The sequence below is a fragment of the Hemicordylus capensis genome, chromosome 3, assembly GCF_027244095.1.
Source record: "Hemicordylus capensis ecotype Gifberg chromosome 3, rHemCap1.1.pri, whole genome shotgun sequence".
Taxonomy (NCBI): domain Eukaryota; kingdom Metazoa; phylum Chordata; class Lepidosauria; order Squamata; family Cordylidae; genus Hemicordylus; species Hemicordylus capensis.
The window spans coordinates 242,432,565-242,448,302 of record NC_069659.1 but is presented as its reverse complement, the minus strand read 5'-3'; the positions used below and the strand labels follow the sequence as shown (position 1 = coordinate 242,448,302).

The window sequence follows — 15,738 nt, the reverse complement described above, 5'->3', positions numbered from 1 at the left end:
GAAACAAAGACAACATATAATCTGCCAGACCATTTTATTCATAGAAAATATATTAACTGAAAATAGATTGCAAGACACTCCTGCCAAACACAGCATCATTTCTTGCCCTGGCATCAATAACATAATGGACGATGGATGGATGGGGCGAAGCCCAGCCTGACAAATAGTGTCCAATGGGACCGCAAGATCAACAGCAACAGAGGCCACCATGGACCTTACTGAGTGGGCCTTAACAGTAGCAGGTAACTGCTTATGGGCCAATTTATAACTAAGCTCAATCGTCGAACCTATCCACCTGGACATAAATTGAGCAGGAACTTGGAGACCTTTACAAGGCCCATCGTAAACAACGAATAGAGAAGGAATCTTCCTCCACTCCGCAGATCTCTGGACGTAGGACAGTGCCATCCTAACGTGCAGGCGATGCAACCAATGTTCCGCATCAGAGAATGGTTCCTGGAAAAATACAGGCAGAGTTAGTGATGTAGAACGATGGAACATTGACACCACCTTAGGGAGGAATTGTACATCTGGCCTAAGTACCACCTTGTCTTTGTGAAATTGTAGATATGGTGGATCAACTCTTAGTGCCTGTAACTCACTCACCCTCCTGGCGGAGGCGATTGCCACAAGAAAAGTGAACTTCCACGTAAGGAGTCGGGGTTCAATGGAAGCCAAAAGCTCAAATGGGGGCCTCATCAATCCGGCCAACACCACAGAGTCATCAGGAAAAACATGGGAAAGACCTTTAAAAAAATTTTTAACGATCGTGTCCTTAAACCAAGAAGCCCGGGTTGCCGGGGAATGTGCCACGATGGCAGCTAAATGCACTTAAAGGGATGACAGCTTGAGACCAGATTCTTTAAGTGAAAGCAAATAATTACAAACATCTTATACAGAGGTGTTACAAACATCAAACCCATGTAGACTAGCAAAAGACCCAAAGCATCTTATGATCATAGGCTTTTCTAGTGGACTGTTTCCTGGCCACAACCAAAATGTCCCTTAATCTTGGGGGTGAAGTCCGCAAGATCTTCCAAGCCATCAGGGTGAAGGTCCCAAATGGTGTAACACTCGACCGTTCTCCTGTGACAGCAGGTATGGTCGAACAGGAAGGCATAACCAGTTCACCGCCAGTATCCTCAGAGCTGGAAACCAAGGCATATCAGGATGGCCGTGGCCCACTCCAGCCTCAGTTTGCTCATCACCCAAGACCGGACGAAGGCATCTCCCAACAAGTCCTCGCCCTCCCCCACTCTGGAGCAATAGAAAGCACACTGAGCATTGTCTCTGGATGCAAGTAGGTCCAGAACCGGGACACCCCACTTCGTGAAAATGTTTGTGAGAACATCCCAGTCCAAAGTCCACTCGTGCGAGACGGACACCATCCAGCTCAATGCATCTGCCTGGACGTTCCTGGTCCCTTGAATGTACTCCGCTTGAGGCGACACTGCATGTGTCACACACTAGTGCCACAGGTCCACTGACAGGAACAAAAAGACTCCTTGAAGATGTGCTGCCCTGTCTGTTGTCATAGGCCTTCGCCGTCATATTGTCCATTGCCACAGGTCCACTGACAGGAACAAAAAGACTCCTTGAAGATGTGCTGCCCTGTCTGTTGTCATAGGCCTTCGCCGTCATATTGTCCGTTTGGAATGTCACAGAAGAACCCACAATCATTGGTAGGAACCCCTTGAATGCGCTGAAAATGGCCAGCAACTCCAAGTAGTTGATGTGTCGAGTCCGTTCCCTGGGGGACCAATGTCTGAGCAGATGAAACCTGTCCAGGTGTGTACCCCAACTGAGCTCCAACGCATCAGTGGTAATCACCCAATGAGACCTGGGAGTCCTGAAGAGAGCGCCCATGGTCAGATAACGGCTCTCGACCCACCAGGCCAAAGTTTCCCAAACCCACTGTGGAGGTGTCTGTTCCAGATGGGGTGGATCCCGAAGGCGATCAAATACATCTAAGAATCAGCGTTGGATAACCAGCATCCAAAGGCAAGCCAGAGGGAGCACCTAACTGGTAGCTGCCATGTGTCTCAGCAAGCATTGCACCAAATGCATAGTCTGGGGACCTCCAGCCAGGAACGCTGCAGCTAGTCTTGATAGGGTACAAACGCGTGCCTCTGGCAGAAAAACCATCTCCGAGGTCATGTTGAATATCAATCCAATGAATTGAATTCTGTGCATCGGTTCCAGTTGGGATTTTGTGAAGTTGATCTGGAAACCCAAGCCCTGCAGGGTGTCTATGACCATCTCGGGGGCATCCAGAAACATTGGCCTGGTGTTTGCCAGGACCAGTCAATCGTCCAAGTATGGTAGTACGTGCAGACCATGTTTCTGTAGAAAGGCCACCACTGGGGCCAGACACTTTGTAAAAATCCTGGGAGACGCTGTGAGCCCAAACAGCAGGGCCTTGAACTGGTAGGGGGTCCCCCCTATCTGGAGGAGTAGGAAGCGCTGATGTTGGGGGCGAATAGGCACATGATAATATGTGTCTTTTAGGTCTAGTGACACCATCCATGTGTCCTTTCCTAGGATGGTCATGATGGTCAGTACCGACAGCTTTTGGAATAGTTTACATATTATGTGTCGGTTCAGAGCCCTGAGATCTAAAATAGGACACTGACCTCCGTCCGCTTTCGGCACGATGAGGTACCGAGAGTAGAACCCTGGACTCACCAGACTGAAAGCCAGTTCTATCGCGTCTTTGGATAGTAAAGCAGAGACCTCCTGGTTCAATTCCGGAGTATATGGAGTCATAACGATTCCGGACACAGCTGGCATCCTGCAGAACTCTAGAGCATAGCCTAAACGTATGATTGTAAGTACCCACTGGTCCGTGGTCACCTCATCTCATTTCCCTGCAAATGGGGCCAGGCGAGTCCGGAAACTTCCCCAGTCATTGCTTCTTTGGAAAGGGGCCCAGCCGCTGCTTTTGGAAAGCCTGTTTGCTAGGTTGAGAGTTCAATTTGTATCAGGACTGGAATTTGTCACGAAATGGCTAATCTGAAGAGGATCGCTGTTGTGGAGAAACCCTTTGCTGATAAAGGTGCCCATCTGGTAAATTTTTGTTTTTTAGCTGGAAAGAAACAGGACATGGACCTCGCCGTGTTCCGCAGCTTCTGGACTTTCTCAAGTGTATCATCAGTCTGTTCAGCGAATAGGCTGGGACCCTCAAAGGAGAGATCTTCCACCCTAGCGCGTACCTCGTAAGTCAGTCCAGAGGAACGCAGCCAACCATGTTGCCTGAGTGCCACAGGCATGGCCATGACTTTAGCCACGCACTCCACCAAGTGTCTGGCAGAGTATAATTCCTGCTTGGTAACCTGGATAGCTTCTTGCAGGAATGCCTTGGCAGGATCATGTTTATCATGGGGCAGTAGGCCCAGAAAGGGTGCCACTTTCTCCCACAGGAAGTGATTATATCTGACATTATAGGCCTGATAATTAGCTACTCACAAGTGAAGCGCTGAGGATGAATAGAGCCTCTTCCCAAATAAGACCAACTTCCGGCCCTCTGTAGCCTTGAGTCAACTGGCTGTGGCCCCTAGTCTTCTGTAGGGATGCCTCCACGACGATAGAGTTAGGGGTGGGATGATTCCATAGGAAAGCGATATCATCCTGCAACTGCACCCTACAGAAGTTCTCCAAGCGCCTGTTAGGCTACAACAGGTTCACTGGTTTTTTCCCAGTGACCTTTCATGACCCCCAACAATGCCGAATTAAGAGGCAAAGCAGCCGGTATCTTGGCCTCTGCATCAATTAGGCTAAACAAAGGGTCCAATTCCCCTTTCTGTTGCGCACCAAGGCTCACACCCAAGGCTGAGGCCATTCCCACTACGTACGCGGAGTACAGTTTGATATCTTCCGATAGAGAAACAGGTTTAGAATCCAATTGTATATCCAGTGGAGAAGAGCCCCTGAACACATCTTCCAATTCAGGGAAGCTAGAATCGCTGTCATCTGACTCAAGTGGCACCGAAGAGACCTGTGCTACTGCTCCTAAGACCGTAGGAGATTCCGGATTGTTCACCTTATCCGTCGGTATTGAGGAGGGGAGCTCCATTGGTATCACCTGGGTAGGGAGCGAGACTTGATGCATATAAAGAACCACCAAAGGCAAGTTGTGCCACTCCAGAAGATCCCGGGGAAACGATGTGGGGAACGCGAGAGCAACCTTCCTTCAGCGTGAGAGGGGGCACGTGGTAATCCTGACCAGATCCAGGGTTCTTATATGCCTGATCCTCCGAGAAGCGAGGGCCATATTGAGGCCCCCATAGTCTGAGTAGTCCAAATGATAATCTATATGATATTGATTATACGATCCGAAGTCCCGGTGCCAAATGCTGAACAAAGACGTCACCTCATCCAAAGGAGAACGATGCTCCGGACCATGGTACTGATCCGTGTATAAAGAATCACGGCAGTCACAATCCTGATCCAGTTTGTAACCCAAGGATTGATCTTCGGAGCCCCAACAGGAGCCGCAATCTCTAGGTGAAAGACGCTCTTGACACCTATGGGGCAGTGATCAACATTGAAGCAACCATGACGCATCTGGAGCAGGTTGTTCGGGCGAATAGGCCTCCTCTCCGACGAAACATAGCCAGGCTCGTCCGCCGCTATTGACTGTGTTTGATGTGGTTGCACCTGCTCGGGTTCCCTCGATTCCCCCGCCAACAGAGAGTCCAATCTGGGCTTCTTGGCTACCAGGCCTACCGATGCAGGCGCTGCCACACTCTGTCTTTGGAATCGGAGGAAAGTGTTTCCCCGCTGGCAAATCCTGAGGCAGCTTAGGCTTCTTTTTCTTCGGTTTTGATACCGAGGGGTTCGTAGAAGAATCAGGACCTGCTAGCAGAGGGCTCCGAGGCAAGTCCTCTGAGTGCACCGAAGTGCTTGACGCCGTCGAGGGAACAACAACAGGAGGCATTGATCCCGGTATTGAGGCTGGCATATCAACGTCCACTGGAGCGGATTCAGGGAAGTCCGGTGGAACTGATGAGGCCATTTTAATTGACCGCTTCAGTGATATCTCAGATGAATGGAGAGCTAGATCCCACAGGGCTACGCGCAAGCAAGAAGCCCTATTCTTGTGAGCCTGCTTCGTGAACCTTTGACAGTGAAGACAGGTCTCGACAACGTGGGATTCCCCCAAACAAAGAAAACACTCGGTATGAGTATCGGGGGAAGGGATCTTCAATCCACAGCGAACACACTTTTTGACGTTTGTGATCCCCGGCATAAACACCGAAGGCCAGCTGGCCACCAAACTCCGTCTCATCCAGGATCGGAGCTCCCAAGGAGAAAAAGACCGCAAAAATTAAAACGCCAAGAGGAAAAACGCTACTACGTGAAGAAAGTAAAGTAAAAAGAGAGACGAAAGCAGGAAAAGACAAGGGGATAGACACAATCCTACTCATTGCCGACCTGCAAACTCCATGATGTTGATTCAAGTGCGAATGACGAAAGACTGAGGGGATGAGGAGTGGTGCAGCCGCATATAGCGGCTGGGGGTAGGGTTCCTGCCCAAAGCAGGAGAACAGAGCTTGTTAGATTCTGACAAGGTCTCTGCGCAGGCACATAGCCCATTGGTGTAAAAGACAGAGACCACGTCAAAGAACGATTTTAAATTAACTGACTAGCTCAGTGAACTTCACCATTTTTCAACTGGAAACAAAAAGTGTTCACTGTGGAAGATTGATTTTGTTTTGTTTTATGCTAATTTATATTTTGGTGTGTATGTTGACTGGTCATTGACCGTAATAAATTACTTAAGCTTTATTGTGGAAGCCATTTCCCATTGCACTGACCACTGCACAGTGCTGTGCTTTTCCCAGTGAGTGGGAAAGTAATAAATAATTAGTTAGGGAGCCAAACAGGGTTGATAGGCGCTGCAACTCACTCCCAGGCCTTGCAGTGAAGAACACTGGTCTAGCGTGTCAATTTTAAGGAGGGTTGCTTTGTTTTTGAAGACAAAGCATTTATAGACAGCGAAAGAGTCAATATTTTACTGTGTTTCTAGTATTTTCTGGCCTTTTTCCGAAGTAGAAGGCTGTTCCTAAGCAGTATTGAGTTACACAGAACGGTTAATTTAAAACAGCTGGGGATTGGTGTGCCACATCGGAGAAGAGGAAGCACATGGAAAACAAACCACACAAGTTCTCTTGTTGAGAAATTCTTACCTCTTAATAAGAAATTAAAATGAAATCTGTAGTTTTCTAGAACACTAGTCTCTCTCTAAGCATTTCCAATAATTCTGTTTTGATTCTTAGTTTATAATAAGATTGAGAGTTTACTGGGAATACAATTGAATGTGACAGCACAAACATACCTCTGCAGTTAAATTTGGCAGTGTCGTAATGTCTTTCAGCACATCTGAAAGAAAAGTTAGAAATCATTAAACTCCAATTCAACAAAACTGCCTACTAAGGAGACATATTCGAATGCATTTTACATCTTAATACCACACCCATAATGAGAACATATGCAAACAACATTTCTGTTAGCTTAATATTTGAATAACTAGATGTCTCAGATGTTCTGCCAGGCATATAGAGAAATGTGAATGATTCTGTTTCCAAACACAAATACAGTAGTGTTTAAAAACGTAACATCGTCTCTACTTAAGCAGTGTCTATGCATAAAAGCTTGCTCATACGCTATGTTATATAATTATAATATCTAATATCATACGCAATGTTATATAATTATAATAAACATAATTATAATAAATATAATGTTATATAATATATAATAAATATAACTGATAGAGACATTTTGACATCCAAATGTATGCTTCTTTTACAGAATTTTGTTGGAAGGTCAAGAAAGGAGATTTGCTTTGAGTGTCATCACATGTATTTCATCGACACTATACCAACTAACTAACTCTGATGCATAGGAGTGTGTCTTACAAATAGTAATTCCGGGAGAGGGGGTAGAACTGGAGTGTAACACCTAGTGTCAGATATTGATTTAGAAGTCCAATCTCCACATCCTCATTTGACCATGAAGCTTATTGGGTGTTCTTGGGCTTGTTCTCAGACCATTATATCACACAGGGTAGATAATGATTGCAAAGATAAAAGGGAAATCCCCATCATACCAGTCTGAGCTCAACAAAGGAGAATGGTAGTGGGATATAATAAAATCTCCTGAGTTTGATGTTGAATGGAGCAAATTTCCCAAGTTATACACCACCTGTTCAATAAATTATCAAATAATTAATGGTAAAGTAAACTCACATCAAGAAAGTGAATGCATACAAATCTGGTAGAAGATACTGAACTTTTTCTAAATTGGGACTAGCAACTCAATTTGGAGAAATGGTTTATTTGGAATTTTTCAATACCACTGTATGCTAGCCTGCAAGAAAGATGTCCAAAAAAAAAAGAAAAAAAAAAAGAGGAGTATTTCTACTTCCTATGTGACCAACACTCTTCTCCAACTAACAGAAGCAAGATGACTAGTATATGCATACAATGCAATGTTCCTCCAAACTGCTTCCACGATTCAGAGCCGGTTTAAATAAGCAGTTTGAATCCACATAGTTTTCAGCAGACTGATGGCAAACAAAAAACCAAACACAACTGCCATCACAATTTGAGATGTAGACTAAAAATAGAGCCAAAAGCCATGTTTAGACACAGGACATCATACTATTAATGAAAGGCAATCCAGTGTAGAAATACAGACAGATTGGAACTGTCTTCAATACACATCTAGACTATGCAATTTCCCAAAAAGGCCACAATGAAGCCAGCCATCTTGTTGTATTCCATATTGCCAACTTCACCATGCTAATCCTAATCTCCATATTTCATATCCACTTATCTCACAATTGCCAGCTCTTGATTTTTCCATAATCAATGCTCAGTTTTTGCACCTGGGCATGCATAAACATATGAAAAATATAATGCATTGACCAGAAAAAGTAAGAATAAACAGATCAATGCATCCCTTGGCAAACAATGCAATTGTGTAAATTCAACATTATTAAGTTCAAATAAAGGCAACTAATTGATGCCTGACCAATGAGGAAGAGATTGTGAAAATGTACTGTAACCCTTCCCTTAAACATTGTCCCCTCTTTGGGGCGGGGCAGCCAGGCGATCCTTTAGAAAGCGATAGGCTATGTAATCAAGTACATTCCTCCCATGTGAAGAACAGACTGCTTCCTCTCCTACATGAATCTCTCTGACTTGCTTAACTCTGGATCTCAGAGTTAACCTCAGAGTTAAGCAACTATAGGCCCATTTCCAACCTTCCGTGGTTGGGCAAGGTAATCAAGAGGGTGGTAGCCTCTCAGCTTCAGGCAATCTTGAAGGAAACTGATTATCTCTAGACCCATTTCTTTCAGGTGGGCTATGGGATGGAGATTGACTTGGTCGGCCTGAAGGATCATCTCCAATTGGAAATTGACAGAAGGAGTAAGACGTCATTTTGGATCTCTCAGTGGCTTTCAGAACCATCGACCATTGAATCCTTCTGGAGTATCTTAGGGGGTTGGGGGCAGTGGTCCCTCTATTTTTTTTCATCTCTGTGTGGAATTAGTTTTGTTCTGGGCAGCAGAATCAAGGCAGTGTGTGTGCACCTGCATTCAGAGTGGGGTCTAAGTGATTCAACCTGAGCGGGATCTAAAATTAACTGAGCAGACATCAGAAAACTTGTGAGCAAGCACATGAGTACACACCTTAGAGGGAACAGTGGTTGGGGGACACTACTCTGCAGTGTTCCACTCCTGCCTCTTGGGCAGATTCCAGATTGCGTGTCTTGCTCTTCAAAATCTGAACTTGCATATGATGTCTCTCAGGGCTCCATAAAGACTCCAATGTTGTTTAACGTCTACATGAAACTGCTGGGAGAGATCATCAGGAGATTTAGTGCAGGATGTTATCAGTATGCTGACAACACCCAAATCTATTTCTCCATGTCAACATCATCATCAGAAGGCATAATGTCCCTACATGCTGGCCTTGAAAAAATGATAGGTTGGTTGAGAGATAAACTGAGACTGAATCCAGATAAGATGGAGGTACTTATTGTGTGGGGTAAGAACTCAGAAAATTGAGTTCTGAAAATTGTCTCCTGACAATTTTCATCAGCCAGGTCTCAATGGGGAACACTTCCCCAAAAGGAACAGATATACAATCTGGGAGTGCTACTGCATCCATGCCTTTCCCAGATTGAGGCAGTGGCTAGGTGTGCTCTCTATTAGCTTTGGCTGATAAGCCAGCGGTGCCAGTTTCTTGAGATCAACAACCTCAAAACAGTGTTACACATGCTGGTAACCTCCAGACTTGACTACTGCAATGCGCTCTATGTGGGGCTGCCTTTGTACGTAGTCCGGAAACTGCAGTTGGTCCAGAATGGGGCAGCCAGGTTGGTCTCTCGGTCATCTTGGAGATACCCTATTACTCCTGTTTTGAAAGAGGACTGGCTTCTGATAGGTTTCAGGGCAAAATACAAGGTGCTGGCGATAACCTATAAAGCCCTTAAACAGCCTAGGCCCTGGGTATTTAAGAGAGAATATTCTTTGCAGAGTCTTGCCACCCACTGAGATCATCTGGAGAGGTTCGTCCACAGTTGCCACCAACTCATTTGGTGGCTACTCAGGCCTTCTCCATTGCTGCCACAAGTCTTTGGAATGTGCTCCCTGCTGAAATAAGAGCCTCCCCATCTCTGGCAATTTAAAACACATTTGTTCTCCCAGGCTTTTAATTAGATTGTTTTAAATAGTTTTAACACAGTTATTTTTTTTAAAAAAAATTAATAGTTTTAACATTTTAAATTCTGTTTTAATTTGTATTAACCGCCTAGAGATGTAAATTTTAGGCAGTATACAAGTGTGTTAAATAATTAAATCAAATGAATCTCATAGGAGAATCAATCATCTGCATGTACTCTGTAGGGCTAAGTGTGACAGACAAACAGAAAAAAGAAATAATGACTGAATCCCCATCCAAGGCAACAGGCCCAATAGAAAAAGGGAAAGTGACAATAATTTAGACCAGTTAAGTCTCACTATCAGTCTATTATCATGATAAGGTCAGGCGGCTTAACTGTAACTGATGTTCAAACGGCCAACTGTGCAGTCACACCTATGAAGCTCTGCACAGGTGCAGATCCCACTGGAGCTAGAGCTCAGCTCCAGGAATTTCTGTATGAGCCATGCTCCTGTGCAGCAATAGCACACAAAAAAATGGACATGTCCTGCTCTTACTCCCCAAGACTCATTCGACTGTCACAGTGGGCGCCAACAAGGCAAAACAGGAAATAGTCACTGCAGTGCGGAGAAGGAATGGGTGTGACTAACAAATACAGAGTATGACTAAGAAATACAAATACACTTGAAGAACATCATATGCAGGTAAGAAACCCATTCTTTTTCTTGGCCTCTGTATTGTCACACCTATAGCAGACTAGCAAACTAACACCTGGAAGGAAAGTACACTGTTGGTTGAAAAAGGACTGCAGGATAGTTCTACCAAAAGCACATCAGCGCACCAGTGAACATTTGTGCATTGTGATGCACAAGGTGAATAGCTGAAACCACTATGTGCTACTTAATGATCAGAAACCGCAACACCTTTGCAAAACACTGTAGATGTTGTCATAGGCCTGGACTTGTTAAGATGCCTACTGGTATGACAATTTGACTTAAGAAATCCGCCTTGCAAGGCAATGAGGTGAGACTCTCAAGCTCTTGTGGGACACGAGGAGCACAGCAACGAAGCAGTCCAGTAAACAAAGAGCATGGCAGACATTGAGCAAATGGAGAAAGTGTGCTGTCAAGAAAAAGGATATTGGGAGCAATACATCTTGTGCCACAGGCAACATAGATATGTTCTCTAACCAGATGTTTCTACTGAAGGTCAACTCTCTCATGGTAAAGTAGGGAGAAAACACGAGTTGATTTGCAGGACTACAAGCTCAACAACTCATCAGATCAAGGTTACAGCAAAAGAGTGAGGGCACATAGAGCCAGGCTCATGAATAATTTTGATGTAAGTTTTGCAATGGCCACTGGCAAGTCTTAAGCCAGTACTATTTTCAGCATTAAGAGGGTTTAAGTAGGAAATCTTTTAAAGAAGCATTTTGAAAGGGAATCTATGAAAAGCGAACAGCAGCTTTCTGGATTCAAGAATCACCCATTGTAGGACTGCAGTGAGAGCAGTTAAAGCAGGCTCTTCCTGGAGAGTATGGACATACTCTTACATCCACCCCTGAATAGGAGGAGAAGGACTGGAGAGAGAGATGGATATAATGGTCCCATAAGAGGGAGAAAAGAGTTATCAACCATAGTTCCCAAATAAGATACAGTCCGCACAGTCAGGGAGGAATTTACAAAGCACCCACAGTAAGAGAAAGAAAGAAGGAAAGACAACAGACTGCCATCCTAATTCTGGAGGAAGGAACCCCTTAGGGAGTGGAGTTGTAACTCTCACTCTGCTGAAAATGACTGGCATTGTGCAATGTACTGCATCATGAACAGGTCAAGAAGCTCAAAGAAAGAGCCACTCATAGATGGCTCATAGAATTTGATATCTAAACATCCATTTGAAGTTGATTAAAACATGTCATTTTAAGAGTGTCTGCAAGAATATTCTCAGACCTGTGTATTTGTTTCGCAGAGGAAGAACTTTGTGGGCAAGACCTGGAGAAGAGCAGAAGAGATGCAATGAGATCCTGAATTGCCTTGTTCGTTGATGGCTATGTGGCTATGTGATTTATGGCTATCTGCAGCACCCTGTCCCTGACCAGGGAGAAAAACACCTTGAGGATTTTGTAAAACTGCCAAGTTCTAGATAACAGAACTTTTGCGGTGAGACTCAGAACACGACCAATGTGCACCAATTATGTTACCCCGCCTTGGTGGGATAAGCTTCATGACTGGAATACAGTATTTGAAGAATATAGCTTGTTCAGAAGAAATAAATCCAATAGAAAGGTGTGTTGTCTCAAGAGCCTTACAGGTATAGAATGCATGCAAGTAGCAAGGTAATGTTTTAACCGAGTCAATCTTCCAGTTTATTCACCTTAAACAGAACTCAAGGCAGTTAATCTGGTGGTGACCTGGGATCAGGCCTTCTAAGTTGTTGCCCCTGGGTTGCGAAACATGATCTCTGTGAACATAACAGGATTATCTTCCTTGGAGGCCTTCAGGAGAGCCTTAAAGACCCATCTTTTTAGTCTGGCGTTTAATATAATATTTTAATTTAATATTTTACTAGAAGCCCAGTAGAGGAAAGGAAGAACCCATCCGCTTCCCATTCAGTGTTGCCCGAGTTGAGAGACCGTGTCTGTGCACACTGTTGGCTCCTTCTACGGTCACCTGCCTGCTCCTTGCTTCCCCTGTTGAACTGTGGTCTGCTGCCTCTGTGGAACATCTGTGTGGAGTGTGTGCAGGACTGAGGCTGGGGTGAGTGACTCAGCAGTTCCTGGTGCAATCTCCACAGCTCTGGGCCTCTTATTGGAACGCTGCCTGTGGCAGTGGGCCCACCACCAGTGGGGTTGCCACCAAAGGGGGCCAGGCTGTCTGGTTCAGAATTCTTCGTGGGTGTGCAAACGTGGGTGGGTATTTTAATTCAGCTTCTGTTTTAAATCCTGGGTCAGCTCAGTTTTAATGTGCCTCTGATTTCAGGTGATGATTTTGATCTGCCGATTCTGGACAGGGTCACGCTCCCCAGAAGGAACAGGTATGCAGTCTGAGGGTGCTTCTGGATCCGAACATCTTCCTGGTGTCCCAGACTGACAGGGTTGCCAGAGGTGCTTTCTATCAGCTTCAGCTGATACACTAGCTGCGTTCGTTTTTTGAAATGAACAACCTCAGAATGGTGGTACATATGCTGGTAACCTCCAGGCTGGACTATTGCAATGAGCTCTATGTGGGGTTACTTTTGTATGTAGTTCGGAAACTGCAGTTGATACAGAATGTGGGAGCCAGGTTGGTCCCTGGGTCATCCCGGAGAGACCATATTACTCCTGTGTAGAAAGAGTTACACTGGCTGATGAGACATTTCCGGGGAAAATACAAGGTGCTGATTTAACATAAGAACCTAAGAACAGCCCTGATGGATCAGGCCCAAGGCCCATCTAGTCCAGCATTCTGTCTCTCATAGTGGCCCATCTGATGCTGTTGGAAGCCTACAGGCACTAGCTCAGGGCATGCCCACTCTCCTGCTGTTACTCCCCTGCAACTGGTATTCAGAGGCATCCTACCTCTGAAGCTGGAGATGGCCTGTAGCGCTCAGACTAGTAGCTGTTGATGGACCTCTCCTCCATTAAGTTTTTCGTAGTCCAGTTATTCTGTGTCAACTTGATCACCTATATCCACACAATTGTTGACATTTTCAAAGAACTCCAAAAGGTTTGCGAGGCAAGATTTACCTCTGCAGAAGCCATGCTGGTTCTCCCCTAACAGGGTCCTTGGGTATTATTACCTATAAAGCCCTAAACAGCGTAGGCTCTGGGTATTTAAGAGAATGTCTTCACCATGAGCCCCATCGCCCATTAAGATGGTCTGGAGAAGTTCATCTGCGGTTTCTACCAGCTCATTTGGTGGCTACTTGGGGATGGGCCTTCTCCATTGCTGCCCCTGGGCATTAGAATGCACTCCCTGTTGCAATAAGAGCCTCCCCATCTCTGGCAACTTTTAAAAAGGCACTAAAGACATACTTATTTACCCAGGCTTTTAATTAGATTTATAGTTTTAATACTTTTAATGTTGGTTTTTTAAATGACTTTAATGTAAATGATTTTAAATGTATAATTGATTTCAGTGTTTAAATGATTTTAATTGTAAACCGCCCAGAGAAGTATTTTTGGACCGTATAGAAATATGTTAAATAAATTTTTAAAACTTAGTTTTAATTTTAATCTAATTTTAAGTTTTTTGTTTTTTTAAAAAAATTGTTTTATGATGTGTTTTTAATTTTAATGTAAGCTTCCCAAGTCACTTTAGGAAGGGTGGTATATAAATTGAATTCAATAAATTTGTTTAAGCAAGTCTAGCTCAGTCTGTAGTCAATGAGATGTTGGCAATGGGTTTTGTCTGTATTTTTTTGCTCTCTACCACAGAAAGACACAAATGATGTCCCAGAAAGGGATCTTGCAATTAGTCCTTAAACTCAATCCCGGAACCCAGCTGAAAACAATAGTCTTTTTATCTAATGGGTTTAACACCTAAACATAATCAATCTGAATGAACTCATCAACTTTAAGGAAATAGTATCGATGATGATGATGATGATATGTTAGTTAATTTGTATGTCAAATAACGTAATGTAACCTTATTGGATGTTATCTCATTTGAGTAATACTACATGAAATCAACTGATGTTAGAAAAGGGGGAGCTAAATTATACGTAACACAATGTATATACTTCCAGATAAATACATGAAGCTAAGTGTGGGAGCCCTGTCAAAAGTGCCTAGGTAAAAAACAAGAAAAAAACGCACAGCATCCCCCAAGTTTATTACAGACAAGCTGGTTAAGCAGAAGACATCAACAATGCTTTCCTGAACAAGATTACCAAATTGTCAAAATGTTAAGCGATAGTAATAGGGGGATTCAACTACCCTGTAATCTTCTGCAAGTTTAAGCAGAACCAAAGTTTCTCACACTAGGGGTGTGCACGGAACCGCCACACTGCGGTCCGGCACTGGGGTGGGGGGTAGCTTTAAGAGCGGCGGGAGGGTTTACTTACCCCTCCCGCCGCTTTCCTGCTCTGGCGCTGTAATGTAATGAGTAATTGGGGTGGCAGGATACCTCCCTGCCACCCCTTCCCCAATCTTGCTCTACAAAAACTCCCAGTAATCCTTTGCGTGCGCACACATCGTGCGCGCGCTTCACGTCACTGACGTGCGCGCACGCAAAGGATTACTGGGAGTTTTTGTAGAGCAAGATCAGGGAAGGGGCAGCAGGGAGGTATCCTGCCGCCCCAATTACTCCTACAATTACGGTGCCAGAGCGGGAAAGCGGCGGGAGGGGTAAGTAAACCCTCCCACCGCTCTTAAAGCTACCCCCCACCCCTGGACCGAACCACCCAGGTCCGGACCGGTCCGGAGGCCTTTTCAATGGCATCCGGACCAGTCCGGGCCCATCCCTATCTCACACATTAAGCAGAACCAAGGTTTATTTTAATTTAGGTTTACTTAAACCAGAATTGGTGCAACAGATGGCCATCAAAACTTGGGTTCTGTTCCCTCTCCTGGCCTTCCACACACCACCAAGATACTGTCCCAGCCTCCTTTGCCCTACTGCTGGCAAGATGTTACCTCTTACTACTGGCTACTCTTGCTACTGGTCCCAATTAGGAAGGGGGCATGAACTCCAAGCAGAAGCTCCTTCGAAACTAAGAAGCTACTATCAATCCCCTCCATAGACACAGACCAAGAATTTCCTACTCTCTGCCCGACAGAGTAGACTTCTCCAATCAAACTATTAAATAATGATTTTAAAATAACCACCTCCCCCTTTCCTGGATATCAATTGAACACCCAACCTCAGAAGGTTGCCCCAGACACTTCCAATATTCTCATGTCCTGATATTAAAAACAGAGAGCAGGATCCAGACTAATACTGCTTGAGGGGGAAAACCTATCTAAGCTATGTTAAGACTGAAGGCAATTGTTCATCAATTTTTTAGATTTTACCCAGTAGGGGGAGGAGGGATCCAGCGCCCTAGAACACAGAACCAAGATCCAAAGCAATTTTGACAGGCCAACAAT

At 44.7% G+C, this 15,738-nt stretch overlaps 1 protein-coding gene across 1 annotated transcript in view; it reads right to left on the bottom strand.

The window, feature by feature from the left end:
- PTEN (phosphatase and tensin homolog) overlaps window positions 1-15,738 on the bottom strand; it is an 85,685-nt gene that overhangs the window by 26,232 nt on the left and 43,715 nt on the right. The window contains exon 4 of the mRNA XM_053307449.1: window positions 6,338-6,381. Within this exon, the coding sequence (XP_053163424.1) occupies window positions 6,338-6,381 (44 nt within the window). The remainder of the gene's footprint in view (window positions 1-6,337; window positions 6,382-15,738) is intronic.